The 24,282-nt window shown below is 51.1% G+C and overlaps 1 protein-coding gene and 1 non-coding gene across 4 annotated transcripts; both read right to left on the reverse strand.

Annotated features, from left to right (window-relative positions):
• Window positions 1-7,602: 7,602 nt before the first annotated feature.
• LOC139183324 (U6 spliceosomal RNA) lies at window positions 7,603-7,706 on the reverse strand. Its single transcript, XR_011566924.1, has one exon. It is a non-coding gene; the product is annotated as a U6 spliceosomal RNA (small nuclear RNA).
• Window positions 7,707-12,967: 5,261 nt separating this feature from the next.
• On the reverse strand, window positions 12,968-23,272 carry TXN2 (thioredoxin 2). Of its 3 annotated transcripts, none has more exons than XR_011566701.1 (5): window positions 23,115-23,272; window positions 22,039-22,301; window positions 19,938-20,061; window positions 14,879-19,420; window positions 12,968-13,792 (listed from the first exon to the last, which is right to left on the reverse strand). XR_011566701.1 is itself a non-coding variant. In XM_019961322.2 (4 exons), exons 2-4 carry the CDS (start codon window positions 22,299-22,301, stop codon window positions 13,679-13,681), a joined length of 501 nt encoding a protein of 166 aa, XP_019816881.2. In that variant the 5' UTR covers window positions 23,115-23,271; the 3' UTR covers window positions 12,968-13,678. The 3 variants fall into 3 exon arrangements, 1 of the variants encoding a protein (XP_019816881.2); XR_011566702.1 differs by having other exon boundaries at window positions 13,699-14,770; XM_019961322.2 differs by lacking the exon at window positions 14,879-19,420 and having other exon boundaries at window positions 23,115-23,271.
• Between the last annotated feature and the right edge of the window lie 1,010 nt (window positions 23,273-24,282).

Here is a 24,282-nt window from a genome sequence, read left to right on the forward strand (position 1 = left end):
AGACAAATGTCAGTCTGTCCGGCCAGCCTCTCCCACAATATCTTCTTTTGCCTGAGCTGAAGATGATATTTAAGGTGATACTTTTTGGCTATTTCAGGGAGTTACTCAGTTTCGTGGGAATCTCCCATGTACACAGAAGATATATATTACTAAACGTTTGTTTGTTTTTCTCTTGTTAAGCTATCTTTTGTCAATATACTAGCCAAACAAACTAGGAAGAAAGAAATGAAAAATATTTCATCCCTACAGTGTCAACTCTCTCAAGCTTAGCACACAGGGCTGTTCCTTAGAAGCATCAACGATGTCCCACGGTTTCTTCCTAGAAAGTCTTTCCCTCGCACACATTCAGACATATGCTCATCCTGAAAAAAGTTACCTCTTAGTGTCCTTCCTGTGACTTCTCTGCTGATTACTTAATCTTTCTGAGCTGCAATTTCTTCATCTGCAAAATGCAGATAAAATAATGCCCACCTCACTATGTTATCATGTGTGAGTTAATGTCCGTACCACACTCAAGGCAGTGTGATGAACCAGGTTCACCTGACTGTGTTCTAAATATCCATACATGCACCCTGAGTTCCCTGAGGGCTGGGCTTTTCCTTCTCTGCCCATGGGTACCCTGTGCCTGGCACAGAGTAGCTGCTGATTTTTTGTACTTGGTGGTGAGTGAGTGAATTTCAGGTAGTGGAGAGAGGGGAGCAGGTGGTCCCTCACCAGAATGGCCACCACTCACAATGAGAAAATAGACTTCACTTATGCTGGGAGAGGGCTTCCCAGGTGGTGCTAGTGGTAAAGCCTGCAATGCGGGAGACATAAGAGATGCAGGTTCAATCCCTGGGTCAGGAAGATCCCCTGGAGGAGGGTATGCAACACACTCCAGTATTCTTGCCTGGAGAATCCCATGGACAGAGGAGCCTGACAGGCCAGAGTCGATAGGGTTGCAAAGAGTCGGACACATCTGAAGTGACTTTGCATGCATGTAGTTGCTGGGAGATAGTATATTCTAACTTTCCCTCCACAACCCCTACCCTAAGATTCAGAGCACCCCAGGAAGGGCATAGGATAGCTATTGATCCCATGGTCCAGGTGAACCTCTGAGGCACGCGGAAGTGAAATGACACAGTGAGTGGCAGCGTTAAGACTGCTCCCCTTTCAGCACTCAAAATCCTATGTCCCAGGGACACCCTTAAGTCTCAGGCAAACTAGAATGGTTGGTCACCCCAGATCAAGTTCCAAACCCTAGTCTCTGAGGACCCCCACCACTGCCCTCCCCTGGGCCCATGTCATTGTTCCCAAGTTTTTTAGTGAGTTTCCTGAACAGGAGACAATGCCCTCCTGTCCAGAGGGTCTGGGCAGGTTAAAAAAAAAAAATCATTATCCCTCTTACTCTTCCTTTCTTTTAAATAATTTTATTTATTTTTGGCTGTGCTGGGTCTTCATTCCTGCACGGGCTTTTCTCCAGTTTTGAGAGGGGGCTACTCTCTAGTGTGTCGGCTTCTCATCACAGTGGTTTTTCTCGTTGTGGAGCATGGGCTGTAGGGACCACAGGCTTCAGCAGTTGCCGCTCTCAGGCTCTAAAGTGCAGTATCGATAGTTGTCGCGCACAGGCTTAGTTGCTCTGTGGCATGTGGGATCCATCTGGATCAGGGATCGAATCTGTGTCTCCTGTGTTGGCAGGTGGCATCTTTACCACTGAGCCACCTGGGTAGGCCTCTTACTCTTTCTTACCCCAAAATCAGACTCAGAACACAATGCTGGGGCATGTACAGACTTGTATGTGCCTTCAACTTACTTTGACAGACTCGTGGCCACTCTGAGGACTGGAAAAGGCAGCCAGCCCCGCCCTCTGCGCTCTCAGGCTGCTGGGGGAGATGGACGCATGCACACGTGGCATCGGTCTGGTGGCTGGCCAGCTGGGAAAGGGTTTCTGAAGAGCCACCTCCTGACCTGGCCCCTCCCCAGCTGCCCTTCGGCTCCCACCCCGTCTTCCTCCCCTCCCCCTCCCCCTCCCCCTCACTCGGCCTGGTTTCCTCCATTAACCAGGGAGTGAGAGCTGGTCTCTCTGAGGGCCTTTCTGCCCCAACCAAGGTCAATGACTCAGGGCCAGTGAGGTTCTGGGAAATGCAGCCTCCAGAGAAGAGGCATCAGAGGCCAAGTCCTCCCGAACACAGTGAGGGCATGGCCCCGGCCTCACGTGCAGACAGGCTCATCTTCCCAGGCCGCCCCAGCCCCTGCTGGCCTCATCCTCTGGGGCCACTGTCCTGGAGAGCTGTTCTCTGCTGGTTCCCCAGAGGCTCTGGGGCCAGCGCCAGGACAGGGAGGGCCTGGGCTGGCCCCACACAGCCTGTGTGCCTCCCCCTTGCTGAGGAGACACTCACTCTTGTGGGCCTGAGAGCTGCAGCCCTGACGTTGGCCTGGCTATGGCTGGGTGGTCAGAGCTAAGGGCTGAATGAACACCTACCCAGGTCCGCTAGGCAGCCAGTCCCTCACTTGCAGCCACCGTGAAGCCCCCCTCCTTCCCCCAGCCATGTAGTACTCAGCAATTCAAGCAAATGTGGGCATGGAAGGCAAAGACTTTTGGAGGGGGAGATTGGACATGGAGAAGGCACCCCCCGGGGCACTAGTTCCTGCTCCCCTCCCCTCTTATAGAAATACTCTCTCCCCATCAACCTCCCTATCAACGTCAGTCAAGAGCAGCCTCAAAACAGGGAGTGTGGGTTGGTTGGGGGATTTCCCTGGTGGCGCAGTGGTTAAGACTCTGCACTTCCAATGCAGGGGCTTGGGTTGGATCCCTGCTCGGAGAACTAAGATCCCACATGCTGCAACTAAGAACCCAGCATAGTCAGATAAATAAATAAAACTTTTTTTGAAAAACTGACAGTGAGAACCCAGAGCCAGCTCAGGACTCTCTTCTCTTGCTTGTTCACCCCAGGCAAGGCCCACACCCTCTCTGGTTTCTATCTCCCTCTCCTGGCCCAGCCTTGGTAGCTTCCTTCCTTTATTTCAGCATCACAGGTTTGATAGGGACAGAATGAAAGAACAAAGAGGGTGGTTAAATAGTTAATCCCACTAGAGAATTATAAATAGAAAAATATGACAGACCCCTGTAAGTTAATGATTACTCAAGAAAGCAGGTTTGCTTAACCACAAAATCAAGCAGGCTTGCTTAACAACAAAAGCATGCAACAGAAGCACAGGACATGCCCCAGAACAATAAAACAATGGTGACATGAGACCCACACCCTGCCCAGTGAGCTCAGGAAGTTAATGATTCCTAGGACATGCTCTCTACATGCATAAAAAACAACAATTTATGGATCTAGCTTGATCACACAGGGACCAAAAACTCCCCTGCTCAATCTGGAGGAGGAACTGATGATGGAAACATGATGTCTAGATTTTCTCCTCCGCCCCACTTTTTCTTTGATTATATAACTGTAGCCCACTAAGTTCTCTGGGTGTGGCATTTCTCACCTGCCCATTTGTAAATCTCACAAGCATCCTATTCTAATAACATCACTTCTTATTTCCCACTTTTAAAGAACCTGCCTGCCAATGTGAGAGACATAAGAGACGTGGGTTTGATCCCTGAGTAGAGGATTCCCTGGAGGAGGAAATGGCAACCTACTCCAGTATTCTTGCCTAGAGAATTCCATGGACAGAGAAGCCTGGCGGGCTACAGTCCACAGGGATGCCGAGTCAGACATGACTGAAGTGACTTAGCATGCTTTTCTACCACTTTGTTCTCGCTGAATTCTCCTCCATGCTGACATAAAGGAGCTCTTTGTCCCCCTACCCCCGAAATGACACCAATAGGTTTTAGGTTCCCTGTGAGATGGAAATGATTAATGCAGGAAATAACATGAGAGTACTTAATACATCCATCTCAAAAGGGGGAGTACTCGAAAGGCCCAGGAACAGAGAGAGGTGCCCAAAGTCATAGGGGAAGTGGCAGAGGTGTTGAGGTTCAGCCAAGCCCCCTATGTGAGGAGAGAGCATGCATGCATGCTAAGTCGCTTCAGTCATGTCTGACTCATGCAACCCTATGGACTATAGCCCACCAGGCTCTTCTGTCCATGGAATTCTCCAAGCAAGAATACTGGAATGGGTTGCCATGCCCTTCTCCAGGAGATTTTCCTGACCCAGGGATTGAACCGGCATATCTCATGTATCTTGCATTGGCAGGTGGGTTCTTTACCCCTGAAAGTGAAAGTTGCTCAGTCATGTCTGACTCTTTGCGACCCAATGGACTATACAGTCCATGGAATTCTCCAGGCCTGAATACTGGAGTGGGTAGCCTTTCCCTTCTCCAAGGGATCTTCCCAATCCAAGGATCGAACCCAGGCCTCCCTCATTACAGGCAGATTCTTTACCAGCTGAGCCATAAGGTGTAATGAGGTCTGGGAGGTGGGATAAGGATGAGGACAAGACCAGGCATGAGGCGAGGCGTGGAACAAACCCCTGGTAGGTTACATGCTCCAGTCATTCCTTTGCTCATTCATCTTGGCAGAGTCCTCGTCTGTTCTTGGCCCCATGGAAGTCAGTTCAGGAAGAGCTGAGCTAGGAGCAGCTAGGAGCCTAGCTAGGAGCTAGGAGTGGCTTAAAGAGGGCTTTGATCTTCAGAACTGTTTTCTCAAAGCCTAGACCAGGATCTTCTGCATCTGAATTACGAGAGCTTTAAAAACGCACATCCCAGGTCCCATCCCAGACCCATGACCATCAGCAGATCTTTATAAAAATGGTTAAAAATAAATAAATAAAAAATGGTTAAAACTCTGTGATCCCAAAGCAGGGGGCAAGCGTTCGATCCCTAAGATCTTATATGCAGCACAGCTCAGCCAAAAAAAAAGAACAAACAACTTTGTTACTTTGGACTTGGGAAGTGTCAGAAATGCCAGAATTTGGGGGGCCTGGAGCTTTCTAAGACAAAAGTGGCAGGGACTACATGGTGGCTGAGGTGGGGCAGGTCTGATGGCATTCCTGCATCTCAGTCTCCCCTCCCCCAAAGTAGGTGGGTGGTGCAGGTGCTTGGCTTCAGCTCAAGTTTCAGGCCCAGGAACACTTCTCTGAGGCGCTCAATCATCATAAAATACTCCCTTTGACCTGGGAGTCACACGTCTATAAAATCCTGAAGAAGAAATAAGCTCTGTGTCTGAACTTGTTCATTCCGGCCTTGTAATAATGGATAAAAAAAGTTAAGTAAAAAGTACCTAAATGTTGGACAGTGAGGGAAAAGTTAAGGGTATGATCCTAGCTGAGCCGACCCCCAGTCCAGGACATCCTGAAGGGTGGTCATGGGGATGCAGAGAGCCACTGCTGTGGGGTGGTGGGAAGACTAGAAGCAGGGAGACCGGGACCCTGGGGGGTCACACTATCTGGTTCATATCCTGTCTCTGCCCCTTCCCAGCTGTGTGACTTGAGGCTTTCACTAAAGTGCTCTGAGCTTCGGTTTTCTCATCCATAAACTAGAGGTCACAATAGGACCTACCTGCTAGGGTTATGTGTGTATTGAAGGAGTTAATACACAGAATATCTAAACAAGCAGTGCCTGGAACCCCTGTGTTAGCCACTATTGTTACACTCCGTAACAGGCTGTTATGGCCTAATCTGTGTCTCCTCAAATTCATCTGTTGAAGCCCTAATCCCCCAGCACCCCAGAATGTGGTAAAAATGTAGCATAGAAAAAAAAAAGAATGTCACTGTATTTGGAGATGTGGCCTTTACAGAGGTTGTTGTTCATTTGCTCAGTTGTGTTTAATTCTTTGTGACTGCATGGTCTGCAGCACGCCAGGCTTCCCTGTCCATCACCAACTCCCGGAGCTTGCTCAAATTCATGTCCATCGAGTCAGTGATGCCATCCAACTGTCAGGCGAGTGTATGCTCCTCGGTTCTGTCTCATCACAACAAAGATTTGGAGTGATGGACATTAAAGCCCTCAGCGCATCACAGCTCTCAGGTCTTGGACAGACCATGTTATAGGTCTCAGCTCTCAAACAGACCGTGTTATAGCTCTTAGACAAATCAGTGTTACAGCTCTGTGTTACAGCTCTATTTTATTTAGAAAATAGCAGGAAAATCCATCCTCGAGGCATGAGGGCGTGCTGACCCAAAGACGTGAAGACAAGGGAGTGGGGGAGCGCCCCAGCACGCGGGTTTCAGGGCAAGGAGAGAGAAAGAGCTCATGCATGGGGGTGTGAGAGAGAGAGAGAGACCCCGGCCCTTTGGCTCCTCTTTTTATACGTCTTTTCCTTCCCCCGGGCCTGCCCTATGTAAATTGGGCTATCCAGGAGTGTTGTTTGTTCTACCTGAGGTCCTCACTCCGGTCCTCGGATCTATCTTTGTTCTATTTTCGGTGGCTTTTCCCTTCCTTATCTTTTAGCCACCATCATTCTGGACTCCTGTTTCCTATTTTAACTACCTAACACAACCATCTCATTCTCTGTCATCCCCTTCTCCTCCTGCCCTCAATCTTTCCTAGTATCAGGGTCTTTTCCAATGAGTCTGCTCTTCACTCCAGGTGGCCAAAAGGCAAAAAGAGATGCTGCTGCTGCTAAGTCGCTTCAGTCGTGTCCAACTCTGCGACCCCGTAGACGGCAGCCCACCAGGCTGTGCCATCCCTGGGATTCTCCAGGCGAGAACACTGGAATGGGTTGCCATTTCCTTCTCCAATGTGTGAAACTGAAGTCGCTCAGTCGTTTCTGACTCTTTGCAACCCCATGGACTGCAGCCTACCAAGCTCCTCCATCCATGGGATTTTCCAGGCAAGAGTACTGGAGTGGGTTGCCATTGCCTTCTCCGAAAAAGAGATAACAGAGGTAATTAAGTTAAAATGAACTTTATTCGATCATTTTTGATGATCATTTAAATGTTCCAATTTAATCATTTAAGAATGATCATTTAAATGACCCAATATGACTGGTAACCTCGTATGAATATAAAATTTGGGAGACTTCCCTGGAGGTCCAGTGCAATGCAAGGGCCGTGGTTTCAATCCCTGGTTTGAGGGACTGAGCTTACTTCAACAGCACAAATATTTTTTAATTTGGCTGCACTAGGTCTTTGTTGCTAGGCATGGCCTTGCTCTAGCTGTGGCACGTGGGGGCTTCTCTTCCTTGTGGTTCTCATTGCGGTGGCTTCTCTCGTGGAGCAAGAAACAGGCACGCGGCTTCAGTAGTTGTGGTGCATGTGGGCATGGCTACTCCCAGGCGTGTGGGTTCTTCTTGGACCAGGGATCAAACCCGTGTCCCCTGCATTGGCAGGAATATTCTTTTTTTTTTTTTCATTCATTCATTTTTTAATCGAAGGATAATTGCTTTACAGAATTTTGTGGTTTTTTGTCAGGCTGCAACATGAATCAGCCATAGGTATTCATATATCACCTCCCTTTTGAACCCTCCCATCTCCCTCCCCATTCCACCCCTCCAGGTTGACACAGAGCCCCCGTGTGGGTTTCCTGAGCCGTACAGCAAATTATTTTACATATGGTTATGTACGTTTCCATGTTATTCTTTTCATACATCTCACCCTCTCCTCCCCTCTCCTCAGGCAGGAATATTCTTAATTACTGGACCACCAGGGAAGTCCTAGAAACTTTTTTCTTTCCAAAATGTGGAAAACTTTACAAATTTGCATGTCTTGCTTGCACAGGGGCTATGCTAATCCCTGTATCATTCCAGTTTTAGTATATGTGCTGCTGAAGTGAGCACCCTACACACTTTTAACACGGTGCTTACCACGTAATGGCGCTGTGCTCCAACGTTACATATATTATCTCATGTCAATCTCTCAACCATAAGGAAGTTATATACTATCTTCCCATTTCAGAGATGAGGAAAAATGAGGATTGACTAGTGAGGGGGATGGCTTTCACTGGAACCAGGTCTTTCTGACTCCGAGGGCCTATTCAAAGCCTAGCTCCATCCCCCTTGGTGGTGCCCCACTCAGCCTCTGGCATCCCCGCCTTCCTCCTGGGACAGAGAAGTCATGTTATTTTTCCATATTTTGCACATGCTGCTCCTTCTGCCTGAAATACTCTTCCCAGTACCTGCCTCTGACTCTTATCCAATTCTCCCAAACAAAACCCCTCTATGTATTACCCAGCCCTGCAGACTTGCTCCTTATCAGGGCTTCCACTCTTTCTGTGCTTTATCATTATGATGTTATTTGTTACTTGTTGCTACTCTGGCATTTATACTTTACATTGTATCCATGTGCTTGCTGTAGGATTCTTGAGGGCCAAGGTTCTATCTTTCTCTGCTTTGACTCCTAATTCCTAGCATCAGGCAGCCCAGAGAGGCATCCAGATACACCAGCTGGCTGAGGTTAGGGGGTGAAGCCACTGTGTTGGGACTAGAGAGAATACTGCAGCTTCAGGAGTAGTTCCTAAGCAAAGGACTCCTCTGCCTCCTGCCTGGGGCCAGGGTTGTAAAGGCAGATGAAGGAGAGAGGCCCCAAATCCCCACTCTTGACATGAGAACAGGGATGCTGTGACTCCCCTGGGGATCAGAGAGTGGCCAAGGGGGAGGCTGAGGGGTTGGGGTCCGGCCCCCCACACTCTCATTTCATTCCCTCGTTCCTGGGCACACCACACATCTCTTTGGGCCTCAGTTTCCTCGTATGTGATACGGGAACAATGGTTGCTACCTCAGGTGGGTGTTGGGAGGGTTAGATGTGGGTGGTGCACCTGGCAACATGGGACACAAAGGGATCCATGCCAAACTGCCTGCCGGCGGGTGGTTGAGGCAGGCAGCCGGCCAGAGACAGACAGCTACACGCCTGTGGTCGGCCAGGAAGCCGGCCAAAGGTGGGGACCCAACTAGCAGCTGTGTAGCAACGGCGTCCTGGCTCACACCCATTGGTGGCTGTGTGGATGGCTGGCTTAGAGGCTGAGCGAGAGGCTGGGTCAGAAGTGGCTCGGAGGCATGGAGACCAGGGGACCAGACTCAGGGTGAATTCCAGTGGGCATTCTCCAAGGGTGAGGTCACCACCAGGAAGGGGGTGGTGGCTGGGGTTAGAGCCAGGACACAGAGCCAAAGGTAAGGCCCACTGCCTGGCACAGTAACAGGCCCCTCCCATGGTGAGGTGCTGGGGTCCTTATTTCTATCTCGGGAAGCCTGGTGTTTCCTGTTTAACATGTAGCTTAGAGTTGGGGGAAGCTGGGGGAGGGGAAGAAGCAAAGCAAAGGACACTTCTTGAGCACCCGCAAGCGGGTCCAGCATGTTTAATCCACATTTCGTGGTGATTATTTTTAAGCCCAGTTTGAAGATGGTGCAATCAAGGCTCAGAATGGTGGAAAACTTCCCCCAAAGTGAAAGCGGTATAACTAATGGGTGAGAACCCAGAGACTTTGGAATCAAGCATATCTGAGTTCAGACCTGAGCTCCAACACCTGTTCATGCAGAGTTACTAAAGCTCCCTGAGCCTGTTTCCTCATCCGTGAAATGGCAATAATGATAGTCAGTACCTCACTGTGAGGGCTCAGTGAGATGACGCATGTGACATCTAGCCTTCAGGGAGGGCTAGCCACCATTGTCCCTGTTTTGCTGCTGTGACAACTGAGCCTGAGGCTAGTGAGGCCATATGTGCCCCATTAGTGGAAGGCGAATTCAGGACCTGAACCCAGATCTGATTCTTTCTTCCCGACTTACACCATCGTGCAGTGGCTGGTGGCGGCTTCCAAAAAGCTGGGGAGGGAAGGCTCCCAGATTTCCGGCTGAGCCATGTAAGCCAGGCTGGGGACCGGGGTTTGGGGTCACGCCTGCACCCGGTGTTCCAGGCAGCAGAGAGGAACTGCGACAGCGTGCCTGGAAGCCCTGCTCATTCACGGCATCCTGCCCTCTGATGATATTGTTCTCTGGACCCTTCCAACCCATGGCTTGCACATTAGGGTTTCCGGTAGCCTGGCCAAATTACCTTCACTTACCGGAGAAGCCCTCCCCAGGCGGCTGGGGTAGGGGCTCAGCTGCCCTTGGCCCTTCCCCCAGGCGGAGCGTGCTCAGGCAGGCACAGGGAAAGCCCCAACAACATCACCTTGACCAGCAGGTTCTGACCCTGCAGACTGCCTTTCTCAGAGACACTGCCGACCTGCTTGTTCCCTGCTCCTGGAGCCCAGTGAAGAAAAGGCCGTGATTCATTTCTATTTTAGGGTTGGCTAAAGTCAAGGCACTTGGCTTCGGACCCCAACCATCACAAACACTCTGTAACCTGGGCAAGCCTTCCCCCTCGCTGTGCCCTTCTGAGGGTCTGGATGATACTCCAGGACTCCTCACACTCTGACATTGTAACACTTTTACACTTAGGGTGGATTTTCTAGCTCCAAGTCACCCTTTGAGGAACTGCTTCATTTTGTACTGCTTTGGGTAAAAATAAAGATTTTGCTTAAGACAAAAATAAACAATCTGCTTGCCAATGCAGGAGAAGTGGGTTTGATTCTTGGGTCAGGAAGATGCCTTGGAGGAGGAAATGGCAACCCACTCCAGTATTCTCACGTAGAGAATCCCATGGACAGAGAAGCCTGGTGGGTTACAGTCCACGGGTTGCAAAGAGTTGGATACGATTTAGTGACTTAACAACAAACTGGGACTTCCCTGGTAGTCCAGTGGCTAAAACTCTGTGTGCCCAGTGAAGGGGGCCTCGGGTTTGATCCCTGGTCAGGGAACTAGATGCCACATGCCACAAGTAAAGATCCCATGTGCCACAACTAAAGTCAAGAAAATAAATATTAAAGAACAAACAAACAAAAACAACAACAAACTTAAAGTGTAAGCTTCTTGAGGCTGTGGTCACTTTCCCTCCCATGTTTAGAAGGCACCCACCATAGTGACCACCCTTCATTCATCCAGGTGCTTCTAAGACCTGCTAAGGCTCTTTGGTGCTTAGCAATCCTGTTGGAAACAGGGTCTTGGCCTTTCCACTGATGTCACTTGGCACTCCGTCTCCTCATCTGTGTAATGGGAAGAAGTAGCTGGCAGGGGAGTGGTGGGGTCACAGCAGAGAACATAAGCTCTACAAACTCAAACTTCCATCTCCGCCTCCAGATCAACTGGGTAAACTTGGTATTAGGAGTAGAGGTGCAGAAGCCACATCCCAGGACGTCTCAGGACTGAGAGGGTTTTGCAGGTGTCTGTGCTGCAGAGGGGTCAGGGGTGTCCCTGTGGCTGCCAGGCCCCGCAGCTGCATTCTCATAACCCCTCTTTCACCGGCCCAGGAACACAAGGCACCCAGAAGGCAACAACAGTGGGGCAGGGGATGCAGAGCCAGCAGCGTCCCGGTGAGATCAGCACCGTGAAATTAGTCAGACGGGATCACCCTGAGATCTTGTGTGCACAGCCAGTGACTCACACCACCAACAGCCTCACAGGCAGAGATGCCAACCTGGGAGGCAGCTGCTCCAGCTCACCTCACCCCGCAGCACACCTTTTAAGGACAGGGAGCTCCGGGCAGCGCAGGGGCCCTGCCTCCGCCCTGAGGCCTTTGCCAGCCCAGCTCCACACCTACTCGGGTTGGGCAGAGGGGCCAGCCCCCTACCTGGGTTCAAATCTGCCGTTGTCACTTTTTAGATATGACCTTGGGCAAGTCAATTTCCCCAAACCGGTTCCTTCACTTGTAATATGGAAATACTTGCCTCACAAGAGAGGAATTAAATGAGGTCATGCACAGAGAAAGTGCTTGGCGAAGGGCACCTTTTAAGGAGTGGCAGTGGAGGCCAGTGGCAAGGGAAGGGCTCAGGCTCAGGCATCAGGGTGCTCAGCTCTGAACTCGAGCCCCAGCCCTTACTTGCTGGGCATTTTTGAGTTACTCAGCTCTGCATCAGTGCCTCTCGTATAAAGATTGCTGACGCTACCAGCTTTGTCAGCCTCTTGTGGGGTTAGGATCACGTACTCCATTTTATAAGGTGAGGGGGGCACTGCAGGAGCAGAGCCAGCCCAGGTGTCTGGGGGCTGTGTCCTGGACAAGTTCCCAAGCTCCCTCCATGGGTCTGGTATGTGAATGGGAGCAGTGATGAGAATGCCCGACTTGCGGGGCTGCTGTGGGGGAGGTACTGAGAACAGTGCCTGGCACCCAAGAATCATCCCTCAACACCGCCTGTTCTCATTCATCTTACACACAGCTCTTGGCCTTTCTCCACAAATGCCAGTTGCTGGTTTACTTCCTTTTTACATGCCTGTGACAGATTCCAGGCCGGCGGCCTTCCCAAGGCCACAGGCCTTGCTGCTGAGCTAGCCCTGCCCTCTGGTGCCCATCACAGACTTCTCAAGGCAGCCCTGGGGCTGACCGCTCAAAGACGCTGCAGTAAGTCAGGCAGTTCCAACAGGGACACTAAGAACACCGAGTGCACGCAGCACCCTAGGGCCAAGGGGAAGGACACCCTGCAGCCTGGTATCCATAGGGTGGGTCTCTCAGCTGGCAAGTGAGCCAAAGGGTGGCTTGGCCACAGGAGAAAAAGCGATGGGCTTTGCTGGCTGGAAACCTGGTTTGCCTGGCACCCTCCTCCATGGGCCAAGGGAAGCCTGGGAACAAGAATGGGCGGAGAGCCTGGTCTCAAAGCCTCTTGAGTTCCTGCCCACACACAGGAAGGACAGCCCGCCTCCTGATGGGCTGGGATGGGCATGGGGCCGGCCAGGTTTCCCAGAGTGTGTACACAGGAGTGAGCACCCGGTTAGCAGAGGTGGCCCCTGGGGATCAGTGACAAGAGCCCAGGCTTCAGAGGCAACCAGCTCTGGGCAGAAGCGTGGGCTCTGCACCCTGAGAGCCTCCATGTCCTCACCTGCATAATGGGGACCACAAACTCCCTTCTGCCTGACGTGTGTGTAAAGCCGTCCCCGAAAGAGTGGCCACCACTGACAACAGCAGTTACAGGAATGGCTGGTCAAGGGCAAGAGGGTGGTGGGGGTCGGAGGGGGAAAACAGCAGCAGCCTGGGAAGGGGTCACAAGTGCTCCCAGAGCCCAGACAGAGTGGAAGCTGGCGACAGTGCAAACCCTAGCTTTATTGGTCCGGTTTTTTCACAGTGAAGCCTCAGAGAACCAAAGGGCCAGCTAATGGTGAGGGAGTAGTGTCTTGAGCTTTCCAGAGTCAAGGGTCTACAGGACGCCCATAGCCCAACACATGTCCGCTGCCCTGGCGCCTGGGAGCAAAGAGGGAGGGGTGTCTCTGGGGGGATGGGTGTGGGCCCAGGGCCTGTTCTTCACCATGGGAGGTGGAAGGGATCACATAAAGTTCTTTATTACAGACCTACAAAAAATGAGAGAATTACATGTATTACTCTCACTTGTCTGGGTTTCTTTTTTCCTTGTCTTTTCACAAAACAGCAGCAAGAAAGAAAAATGCAGGAGGCAGGTGAGCCAGGCCCCGGGATTCAGATCAGAAGGGAGCAGGGAGGCAGGACGAAGCTGCTACTGCAGGTTGGCCCTGGGCTCTGTCCCAGCATCCCGGGAGCAGGGCCTCAAGCCCGTTTTTCAGTAGCCCTGTTCCTCGGTGGCCACCCTGGAGGGCAGCAGGTCAGGAGCACTTGGGGCTCCTATGTTTGGAGGCCTGGTCTCCAAAGCACAGGCCCACAGGGGCCAGACAGAGGAAGGAGGCGGGAGGGGCCAGCACAGAAGGGTGGTGAGTTCTACTGGGGTCCCCCCGGGACCTCGGGGCCCCGGCAGGCAGGGGCAGTCAGGATGCTTCCCTGCTTGTCAGCCAATCAGTTTCTTCAGGAAAGCCTCTAGCTGGTCTTCATCCTTGATCCCCACAAACTTGTCCACCACATCCCCATTCTTCATAGCCAGTACGGTGGGCACAGCTGACACCTGGGTGGAGAGGACAAAGGAGGTCAAGTCACTCACAAGTGAGCTCTTCTCCACATTAGCTCCAAGCTCTGGGGAGCGGGCTGCTGGCTCAGGCCTTGAAGTGACTGCCCAGAGCCACAGGCGGGGCCCCCTCCCTTTGCGCAGGGGGACTTCAGGGCCTGGAGGTCCACCCGCTGGAGCAGCTTTTCCACTGTAGGCTCCCAGCTGTACCCTTCCTCCACCAACCACATGACTGACTCACTGTCCCAGTGGTTTGGCTGGAATGACAGGAGAGATTAAAATAACCCATGCAGCTGCAGGCCCAGGCTGGGGGTGGGGAGGAGCTGAGGGGCAGCCTGGCACTCTTTAGCTGGGGGCCTTGGCCAGGTCACACCACCTTTGGAACCTTGGTGCCCTCTCCTGTGAAATGAGGATGAGTCTCGTTGGTGAAGCTTTAGGACAGAAATTAGAGGTTTGTATATAAGGCTGAGTGGTCAGGAGCTCAGGCTCTGGGGCTGGTTGATCGAATCTTGACCCATTTGGGGCGAGCCACTCCATCACTCTGAGTCTCGTGCTTTCACCAGGAAATGGAGATACTACCGGGACTTCAATTAGCGGGTATGAGGGCTGCATGGGGTAATCTAGGCAAAATCTCAGCACAGTGCCCTGCCCTGAGCACACAGGGAGCACCCCACAAATGAAGGCTACAGTGGGCACATCACAAAAGTCGAACCTAGGGCCGCGAGCAAGCTCCTCTGGCTCCCTGTAATGATGGTTAACGGGGTCCAGAAATTCACTGACTCACACTGGGAGTGTGGGAGGTGGGGCTCAGCCTTGAGAGCTGATGTTTATTTATTAGAGGGCTGGACATTCCTGGCCTGTGAAGCGTTTTCTGAAGCTCCCCCAGGGGACCTGTACAGATTACATGGTACATAAATGAGGCTGAAGACCTGCTCTGGCATGGCGCATTTTCTGCTGCCTGGGCGCCCCGCCTGGTATCTGTGGGCATTTGATGAAAAAAAAACATATAAACAGAACAAGATAAACACAGACTTTTCTTACATACAAGTTAACTACAAAGTAACAACAGTGATTTCTAAAACATACCATGTTTTCACATATTCCAAGTGCGGTCCTGCTGGTGAGTCACTTGGGAAGCCAGACTTAAGATTCAGAATGTTCTAACTGCGCACACGGCAGTTACACAACAGAAGTGCAGGCCTGACCAGTCACATCTCGGGTGCCCCACGCACTGACTGTGGCAGGCTGTGCATCCCTCTCCTAAGAGGCTTTGCATGACCTAGCCTTCAGGCCCCTTCAAGGACTGTCCTGGGGCTGCTGTGGGCAGCAACTGACACACTTCCCAGAGGCAGTGTGCAGACAGACCCACTGGCGGTGCTGGGCTGGCCACGTGTGCCCTGTCATGGTCCCACCACCGGCTCCTGTCCTTGTCACTCCTGCCCCTGGCGTGGGTGACAGCAGAAGCACAAGGATCCACCACGTGGCTGCTGGCTTCTGGGTCCAGAAGGCGCCCTCAGGATGCAGTCCCTGGAAGTGCCCCCGAGCCTGCACGTGGTCTCTTGCGCCCTCTAGTGGTCTGTGGAGGCAGTGGCCTCACACCTGGCAACTCTCCACTGAACCCCAGAGGCTCAGGCACTAACTGCTCCACTTTACTTGCTGGACCTCACCTATCCTGTGCTTCTTTAACTAAGATGAAACTGTATCTCAATGTCTGAGGAGAGGTCTGATTGTTTTTACAGGTCTTCCCTCTAAGCAGGACCCTATGCTCACTGAGGTGGCTTGGAGTAGACTGTTTTCCTCCTGAATTCTAGATGATCCCCTGTATAATAATCGCATTAGTGTAAACTCATGTACATGGTTACACATGCAGACAGTGCTGTAGCTGGGTGTACAGCAGACATGCTGCGGCTGCATCTTCATGACAACCAAGGTCTAGTCATTACTTATCAAGGGAGTTCTTTGAGGTCTGAGCCTAGACACACAGACAGACACACACAGAGCCAAGCTCCTGCCAGAGCAGGATCTCCCAGGACACTGCAGGGATACCTGAGCTATGACTGGACTCTCCTCATCCCCGAGGAGGAGGAGGTGGCTTTGCTGACCCTGAGTTCGGCTCACAAATCTGGAGGGGCTGGTGCTTGTAAAGACTGCCTTAAATGGAAGTGCACAGGGCCTTGGCACATTCTTCTGGAATGGTGATGTGAGTTTCAGGGGATTGTGGTAGAGCAAGAATTCAACTTCCCTCTCCATTCTGGCGCCACTGAGGCAGGCGAGGGGCCAGAGAAGGAATGAAAGGATGCACTAAAATGTGCTGCCTTCCTCCTGACCAGGAAGCCACGTGGAGGTGGCCCAGGCTTGGCTAAAGACCCCAGGAACCCAGGAGAGGTAACGCCTGTGTGTGTCTCCACCCCGCCCACACCGCCACTGTGCTTGGCGCCCTGCCTTGTCCTCTCCTGTCTCAGCCCAGTTTCCTCTATTTGTGAACTGCTAAGGACCTCCTGGCGGAGAAGGCAATGGCACCCTACTCCAGTACTCTTGCCTGGAAAACCCCATGGGCGGAGGAGCCTGATAGGCTGCAGTCCACGGGGTCTCACAGAGTCGGACACAACTGAATCGACTTAGCAGCAGCAGCAGCAGCAAGGACCTCCTGCAGACAGCCGCAGCACTTGCTATTGATAAGTCGCTAAGTTACTATGTATTACTTCAGAAGTACTATGTATTACTTCAGTAATGCTGAAATACTATGATTCAATGAACTGTCTGTGAGGTTATGGTGGCAGTGGTGGTTTAGTTGCTAAGTTGTGTCCGACTCTTGTGACCCCGTGGACTGTAGCCTGCCAGGCTCCTCTGCCCATGGGATTCTCCAGGCAAGAATACTGGAGTGGGCTGCCATTTCCTTCTCCACTGTGAGGTTATATGGACCATTAAAAAAATTTCAAACAAAAAACCCAAACAATGTACCCCAAATGTTGGCAGTGATTTGTTTGGATAGTAAGATTACTGCTATTTGGTTGTTCTGAAAATGCTGTTTAAAGGGCATTCTCTGTAAGATGAGATAAATAATGAAACTCCACGTGTGAGGTGAATATCAGAAGCCCCAGAGAACAGCATTAAGGGTCAAGGTCCACACCCCGAGCCACTCTTTCTCTGCAGAGTCTGAACAATCGGGGGAATGCCCAGCCAGAGAACCTGAGGAGCTGGGGAAGAAGAGGGCCCTTCACTTGGCCAACTCAGGGCAGTGTGTGTGTGTGGCGGGGGGAGGCACACCCCAAGGCCCTGGGTGACTTTCCCTCCTCTCTCCTTTGGGAGATGGTGAAATTTTAGGGTGGATAGTTAATGGAAACATAGAGTGTGGTGGCAGGGGAGAGGAATTTGTGCAAGAAGGAGACACACCCTGGGAGTGTGTGCTGGGCTCGAGAGTGGCAGAAGAGTTTGGGGAGAAGCCCCTAATTCCCTGAATATGACTTAAAGCAGCTTCTCCAAGTTCATTCACCATTTGGAAAAGGCCTTCAGGCCTTGGAGGAAGCTGTCCCAGGAGGAACTATGGATCCCTTAGCTGAGACGTCCTCAGACTCTCTTCCAAAACACCAGGTGTGAAGGAAGGAAGGACGGGGGTAGGGGAGGGGTCAGGAAGAATCACTGAGGGAGCTTCCTAAGCCAACAATGACCTGGCAACTGGTCAGCTCAGGACCTGGCAAGACCAAAATGCTGTGTCCAGGTGACAGGGCCCAGCATCCTTGAGGTCCCTCTGTATGACCCATGTACTCTCTGGACGGTGGACAGAGAAGACCCTACAAGAGGACCCCTCCCCTGCCACACACTTTCCAGGCTTAACCACAGGATTTCAGGGCCAGGCTTAACCACAGGATTACCAGGAACGCAGACTCCCAGCAATGCTGGCAAGGTGCTCCTGGGAATTCTCATCACCTGTGTGACCACAGCTGGAGGAACTGGGTTATCCCTTGTAACCTTATAGTTACCACAGCTCCTGGGGCACTGGATGTCAGTGCTTGGGATGTGTCAGCCTAAGTTCTATTGGCTGAGACCAAAGCTGTGGTATCAGGAGGGAGGGAGCCTAAGACACGTGAAGTCTGTCTGTCCTCCTGGGGTGGCCAGAAGCTCCAGCCCTGAACTCACACTGGAAGGCCACACCCACTCCCACAGCTCCCGTGGGTCTCTGGGGAAGGATGGACAAGCAATGAAAGCTGGGGGCCCCTAAATGGCCAGACCAGTGCCTCCCTGACTGAACGATCAGTGGGAAAGCTGAGCCCTGTAAGCCGCTCTGGTCACCCAGTGCTGTGGGCAGTCTTACTGGGGTATCATCCCCCCAACCACCTGCAGTCATCATCCGTGGCTTTGCCTGCCCAGCATCTCTTGCCCTTGCCGCTGGTCAGGGCAGCCCGGCTTTCCTTGAGGGACCACTCCCAGCCCCAGGTCCAGGTCTGGGGCAGCCAGCCTATTCTCACCCTGCCCCCACCCATTCCTGCCACAGGGACTGTGGAGGACAGGCACCTCTACTTGATCTGGTCTCAAGGGAATCAAACATGGACTTCTAAAGTCTGAGAAAGGGAGAGGCCACCTCTTTCATCACTACTACCAAGAAAGAGTGAAGGTTCACTATGGCCAGATCCAGATATTTCAAGAGAACCAGAAATATGGATTTTCACATGAAATCTTCTTTGTTTTAAATACTAGCATCCAGCCCATTACTAAAAAAAAACCAAACAAACCACTTTGAGGGCCAGACCAGCCAGCCCAATCAAGTCGCTGAGCCAGATGTGACCCACAGGCCACCAGGTATGTGACCTTGGCTCTGTAATGACTGTCTTCAGCATGGCTATTCAGGCTCCTCCCAATGTGGCCGAAGTCAGCCTTCCCAGCCTCCTGTTTGCTCACTCCTTGCTCAGCCCTTCACCCTGGCCAACCAGCCACAATGGACCACTCCCTGTTCTCCAAAGACAGGTCTCCATGGCCCAGAGGATGCCTTACATCCACATATTTCCTGCTCCTCTTCCTCTGGCCCACTCTGCACCAGGCATGCAGGCCCTGATGTTCTCTGAGCAAATGTGTGAGACCCTGACCTTATGGTCTTTGTAAAAGATATCTGCTCTGCCAGAATCCACCTCCAAAGAGCTGCATTGCTCATTCTTTACTCCTTCCAGGTCTCTGCTCAGATGATGCTTTTCAGTGAGGCCTTCCCTACCCAACCCTTTAAAAAAAGGAAACCCTCCCTGCCCTAGGCCCAGCACTTCCACCTGCTCTTCTTGATTTCTTTTTTCCCAGGACACTTATTATCTGAAACAGGGAACAGTGACCTGTGGCCCACAAGTCTAACCCGCCACCTGGAATTTTGTAAATGAGTTTTCTGGCACATGGCCGTGCCCATTCATTTAGATTCTATGGTTACCCTTGAGCTACCAGACAGGTGAGCATTTGCAACAGAGACCAGTGTCCTACAAAGCCTCAAACAGGTACCATCTTGTCCTTTAGAAAACAAGTTTGTGGATGCCCAATCTAAAACACTAGCACTCAGGCTCCACGAAGGCAGGGACTCTGTCAGTTCTGTTCACTGCTGCATCCTCAGCCCCGAGTCACAGCCCTGGCATTGAAGGCACTCTGGATACATGTCTGCTGAAGAAATGGACAAGTCAATCAAACACGGGAGAGCAGCTCATGTCTTCGTGTCTGTGTGCTCTTGGCCCTGCCTTCTTCTCTGTGCATTCTTCACGGCTCCGCTCAGAGGGTCCCTCTAATGTGACACATTCCTTGTCCCCTCTACCTCCCTCCCTGTTCCCCTTGGAACAAGGAGCTCATCTTGTTTGTGCCAGAATCATGTACGCCTGGCACACTGCAGGGACAGATGGATGAATCCATGAATGAGGGTGGGCCATCAACTTCCTGAGACTCAGAGAAAAACCCAGTGTTTGGGGTCATACATCCCAGTTCCTAAAGGTATTGAAGAGACAGGAGGCTCAGAGGGTTAATGGAGTCACAGCTGCAAAGTGCTCTAAACCCCCGAGAGCTCTAGAAAGAATCAGGACAGCCCCTTACTGACTCCCTGCTGGTCCCTAAGACATTTCCAGCTACCCCGTGACCCCAAGCACCCTCACCAGTTGCCCTGTAGCAATCCCCTGCCGATCCATACCTCATACTCTAGGGCGAGGTCTGTGTGGTCATCGATATCCACTTTGGCCATCACCACCTTTCCATGCTGCTTGGCCACCACCTTCTCTAACCGGGGCCCCAGGATCTTGCAGGGACCACACCATCTTGGAAGGGGAGAAAGAAGCATCCCATCACAGAAGTGCTCGCCCAACGATCTATAGTCCTCTAGGACCTTCCCTCGTCCTGTGTCTTTCTGCTGGACCCTCTCCCCTTGTCACCTCTCCCTACAGTGTGTGAATATTAACCTGCGATGCTGACAGGCTGGTTAATTACAGGAGACTCTGCAACTAGGGAATTTTCACAGGTCCTGGATTTCTAATAACACGGGCCTCATCCTAAGACTCTTACAAAGGGTATTTCTTAGAAATGGGATTTGAAGTTAAAACGTTTAGGTTCAAAGACACGCTTCCTCACCAATCAGCTAATTATTCTGAAGCCTCAGTCTCCTCATGTGAAAGAGACTGTGGCTGTCAAAGCTCTGATGATAAATTAACTAAGATGACGTGGATAAATGTGTTTTGTAAGCTGTGGAGTTACTTCAAACACCTCACAGCCTCAGAACTAAGGGAGCAGAAACCAGTGGCTATGGAGTTTCATGACATGCCAGTCACGGCACCAGGACCTCCTCAGTTTTTACTACTCAAAACCCTCAACCCAGCAAAGAAAAAAAAAAAATCTTCCTAAGAAACTGAGGCCCATACAAGTTCCCAGAACTGTGCAAGGTCTGGGACTGCATCCAAGACTGTGTTCCAAGGGTCCTCTTTGAGGCCTGGGTTACTCTGTGATCCCTGAGGCCCTGGGTCAACTGCCATGACTGCACTGGACACAGATGTTGCCCTCCAAGTGGTAAGCCTAGGCTGTTATCCCTAAGTATGTGGCACTAAGGACAGTGGCTGGCACTCAGTGAACAAACTCACCCCTTGCTTTCTTGGTGGGGAAGAAGATGAGGCATCAGCCAACTCTTTATGCATCTTGGAAGCCCTCTCTGGTGTGCTCACCAGACCAGGATGGCAGGATAGCTCTGCCTTCCATGAATCCTTGGTTGGTGACTCCCATTTTATTCTTAGCCTTTAAAACCCTTCGCATTCAGAGATTCCAACAAATGAACTCACAACACCTAAAAACGCAGTCTGCAAGACTTTATCTCCTACCACAAATGAAGACAAGAAGCAACAAGGCCATCACATGGTCTGCCCAAGGTAACATGGTGAGTCAGAGAAAGAATAGGAACGAAAGCAAAAGAATCTGTCAGTGGTTTGCCCAGAAGGCCTTCCAACTTTTAACTCAGGCTACACTGGTTCCTTTCAGGCTGCCCTACTCTGAGGGGTTTGTCCAGTAGTTTTGGAGTCAGGCATCGAGCCAGGTCTCAAAGGTCTAGAAATGAAGAAGGCTAGGCCAACCACCAGAAGACCATAGGCACTTAAATATCCCTAAAACAAACTCATACAGCATTGGAAAGAAACTCTCTGCCCATGGCCTGCAAGTGTGGGCACCACTGCAATGGCACTGAAAACTTTTTGCCAGCCCTTTCCAGTCTGGATGGCAAGAGTTAGTTAAAATAAAACTAACCCTCTGCAGGGATCTGTATACGTTTGGTATACACCAAAGGTCAGATGATGCTAGAGGCATGTTTTTCCTGATTTGGTTCAAGCTGAAAATGACCTGAGCCTCTTGGGTAGTGAGATACAGAATATAAGTGCTTCCAAGCACTAATCATAGTGAGTTGTTTTTTTTTTTAAGTTATTTTTAATTGAAAGATAACTGTTTAACAATATTGCATTGATTTGTGTCATACATCAATATGAATCAGCCATAGACATACAGAGTTTACAAGACTGTTTACTAGTCTGTCTCCTATCAAACTGCATGTAATCTTTGAGAGAAGGGACTGGGTCTCCTCAACCTTTGCAATGAGTCTACGTATGTTGTTGTTGTTCATTCACTTAGTTGTATCTGACTTTTTGTGACCTCGAGTCAATGTATGAGAAGTATCAAATGGAGTACTGAGACACAGAAGCCTCTCAATAAACAAATACCTGAATAAGTGATACCCTAGTCTTCCGCGAACCCCCAGGACTCACTGTGCATGGAAATCCACAACCACTGGTGTCTCACTATTGACAACTCGGTCTTGAAAATCAGGTCCATCCTGGATGTTAAAGGTTGTTGAACAGACTCTGGTGGTGTATATAGACCGGGCTTGGCTGGGTGTTACTGTCAGGTAACCAGGACTGTACTGTGGGGTCTGCAGGGCCCTGGAGGCGACGGGTGCCCACCGACTCTGAGAGGGCTTCCCGGAGATTATGGAGGTCAGGAACCTCCTCAGAAGAAGTCGCTGAGCCATCTGTGAGGGGAAGAGGCAGGGACAGTGGGGGCAGTCAACACATCAAGAAATAATAATAATAAAAAGGTATGTGGGAGTACCGTGGTGGTGGTGGTGGGGGTGGGGTTCAAGATGCAGGACCAGAAGTAAAACGCCGGAAAATAATACATAAGATTTCTGGAGTAGAGGTGAGTAAAGAATGAGAATCAAAGGGAAGGAATCAATAACCATCATAGGTTAAAAAAAAAAAAAAAAAACAGTACAAGAAAACTGGGTCGACAACCAACGAATCAAGATATTATGGAATTACAATAGAAGAGGAGGAACCAATATTTACAGAGCATCCGCTAACAGTCAGGTATCTTACATACATTAGTAACATATACATATCAACCTTGCAAAGGTTTCAATAACGCTATCACTCAAAAGGATTCCGAGGCTCAGGTAAATTGTGACATGCCCAAAATACATTATTAAATAAGAGTCAACAACAGAACCCAAGGCGGTCTGAGAAATTCTTACTCTATCGATTACTCTTCTTAAAAGTGTTTAATGGAAAATTAAAGACAAAGAGAGCGTTGTCAAAGGATCAGGAAAGAGGAACCACAACAATTCAGGGAGCAACGAAGAGGCATGGGGGCAGGAGTGTGGGGGAACTAAAAAGGAGGGACATGTGTGTAGAAGGAACTGGGGAACTGGACGCCAGCAGGGACCCCGGCTCCTCGGAAAGCAGGTTCCCCCCTCCAGGGTCTCCGCCCGCCGGCCCGCACAGGAAAACGCCCGCAGTGTGCCTCAGCCGCAACACCACCTCGAGCCACCCCAAGGGCCTCCTACCTCCCTGCAGCGAGAGCAGAGGGATGCACAGCGGGTCCCTCCGCACCGGTCAAGGGCACTTCTGTCGTCACTTCCTGAGGGGGCGAGCCTTTACTGTCACTTCCGGGGACAGGCAACCTAGAGCACGTCTTTCCGCAACTCGAGGGAAGACGGGGGCGGAGCCTCAGTTGAAAACCGGAAGAAAAGGACTCCTGGAGGAAGAAACCGGAAGTGGGGCCGTTATTTAGGGGAGAGACCGGAAGGGGCGTGTCTTCAGAGGAGGAACCGGAAGAGGCAGGCAGGCCGAAGAGGAGGAGCCGGAAGAGGAAGGGAAGGAGGAGCGGGCGTCCGCAAGGTACTGGCTGTAGAGAAGGGCGGGAGGTGTGGTTCCGGAGTTTGCAAACTCTTGCCCTATCGGCCGTACAACATCGACCACTCCTTTGTCTCATTGCCTCGGTGCTTCTTTGGAGCCAAAGAGGGCGGTTTGTGGCCCTTGTCTGTCACAAGCGATTGTACAACCTCAGGGTTTGGGGCAAGTCACCCTGCCCCTGGGGGCTTCAGTTTCCCAATATGTGACATGAAAGGCTATACTTATTCTCCCCCCAGGACCCTCAAGCTCGTCTCTTTGGAGTGCTGGGGAACTGGGCCCAGACTAGATACCAGATGGCGATGTTACTTGGAGGGCTTGCCTTTGAGGCCCCACGTAAAGTGTGATGACCTGTGAACCTGCTTGGGCCTGGGTCTTGCTTGCACATCTGTTGTCACTGTCATGGACAACAGGGGTTTAGGCACGTGTGTCCCAGGCTGGTGTCACAGTCACCCCATGTCTCTCCTGCACCCTGTACCTTACCTTATAACCTGTTCTGTGAATACATCAGTGCCTTTTCCTTCCTCCTTGCCTTTGCTTAATTTGAATTTTTTTTTTCCTCTGTCCGTTTGGTAGAATACCTACTCATCACCTCTTATTTGAGCAACATTTCTTGCCTCCGTCTCCCTGGTGCTTTGTCCAGAACTTTGACACGTTGCACAGTGTCTGTCTTCCACGAGATCATGTGCTTCCTGAGAGTAGGGATTTGTAGCTTTTACACATTTCCATAGGCCCAGCACCAACCTGATATAGTGCCTGACTCACAGAGAATGTGCCATAGATGCTTATTAAAGTGCATATCTTTTGATATCCCAGAGAATG

This window comes from Bos indicus, chromosome 5 (genome assembly GCF_029378745.1).
Source record: "Bos indicus isolate NIAB-ARS_2022 breed Sahiwal x Tharparkar chromosome 5, NIAB-ARS_B.indTharparkar_mat_pri_1.0, whole genome shotgun sequence".
Lineage (NCBI taxonomy): Eukaryota > Metazoa > Chordata > Mammalia > Artiodactyla > Bovidae > Bos > Bos indicus.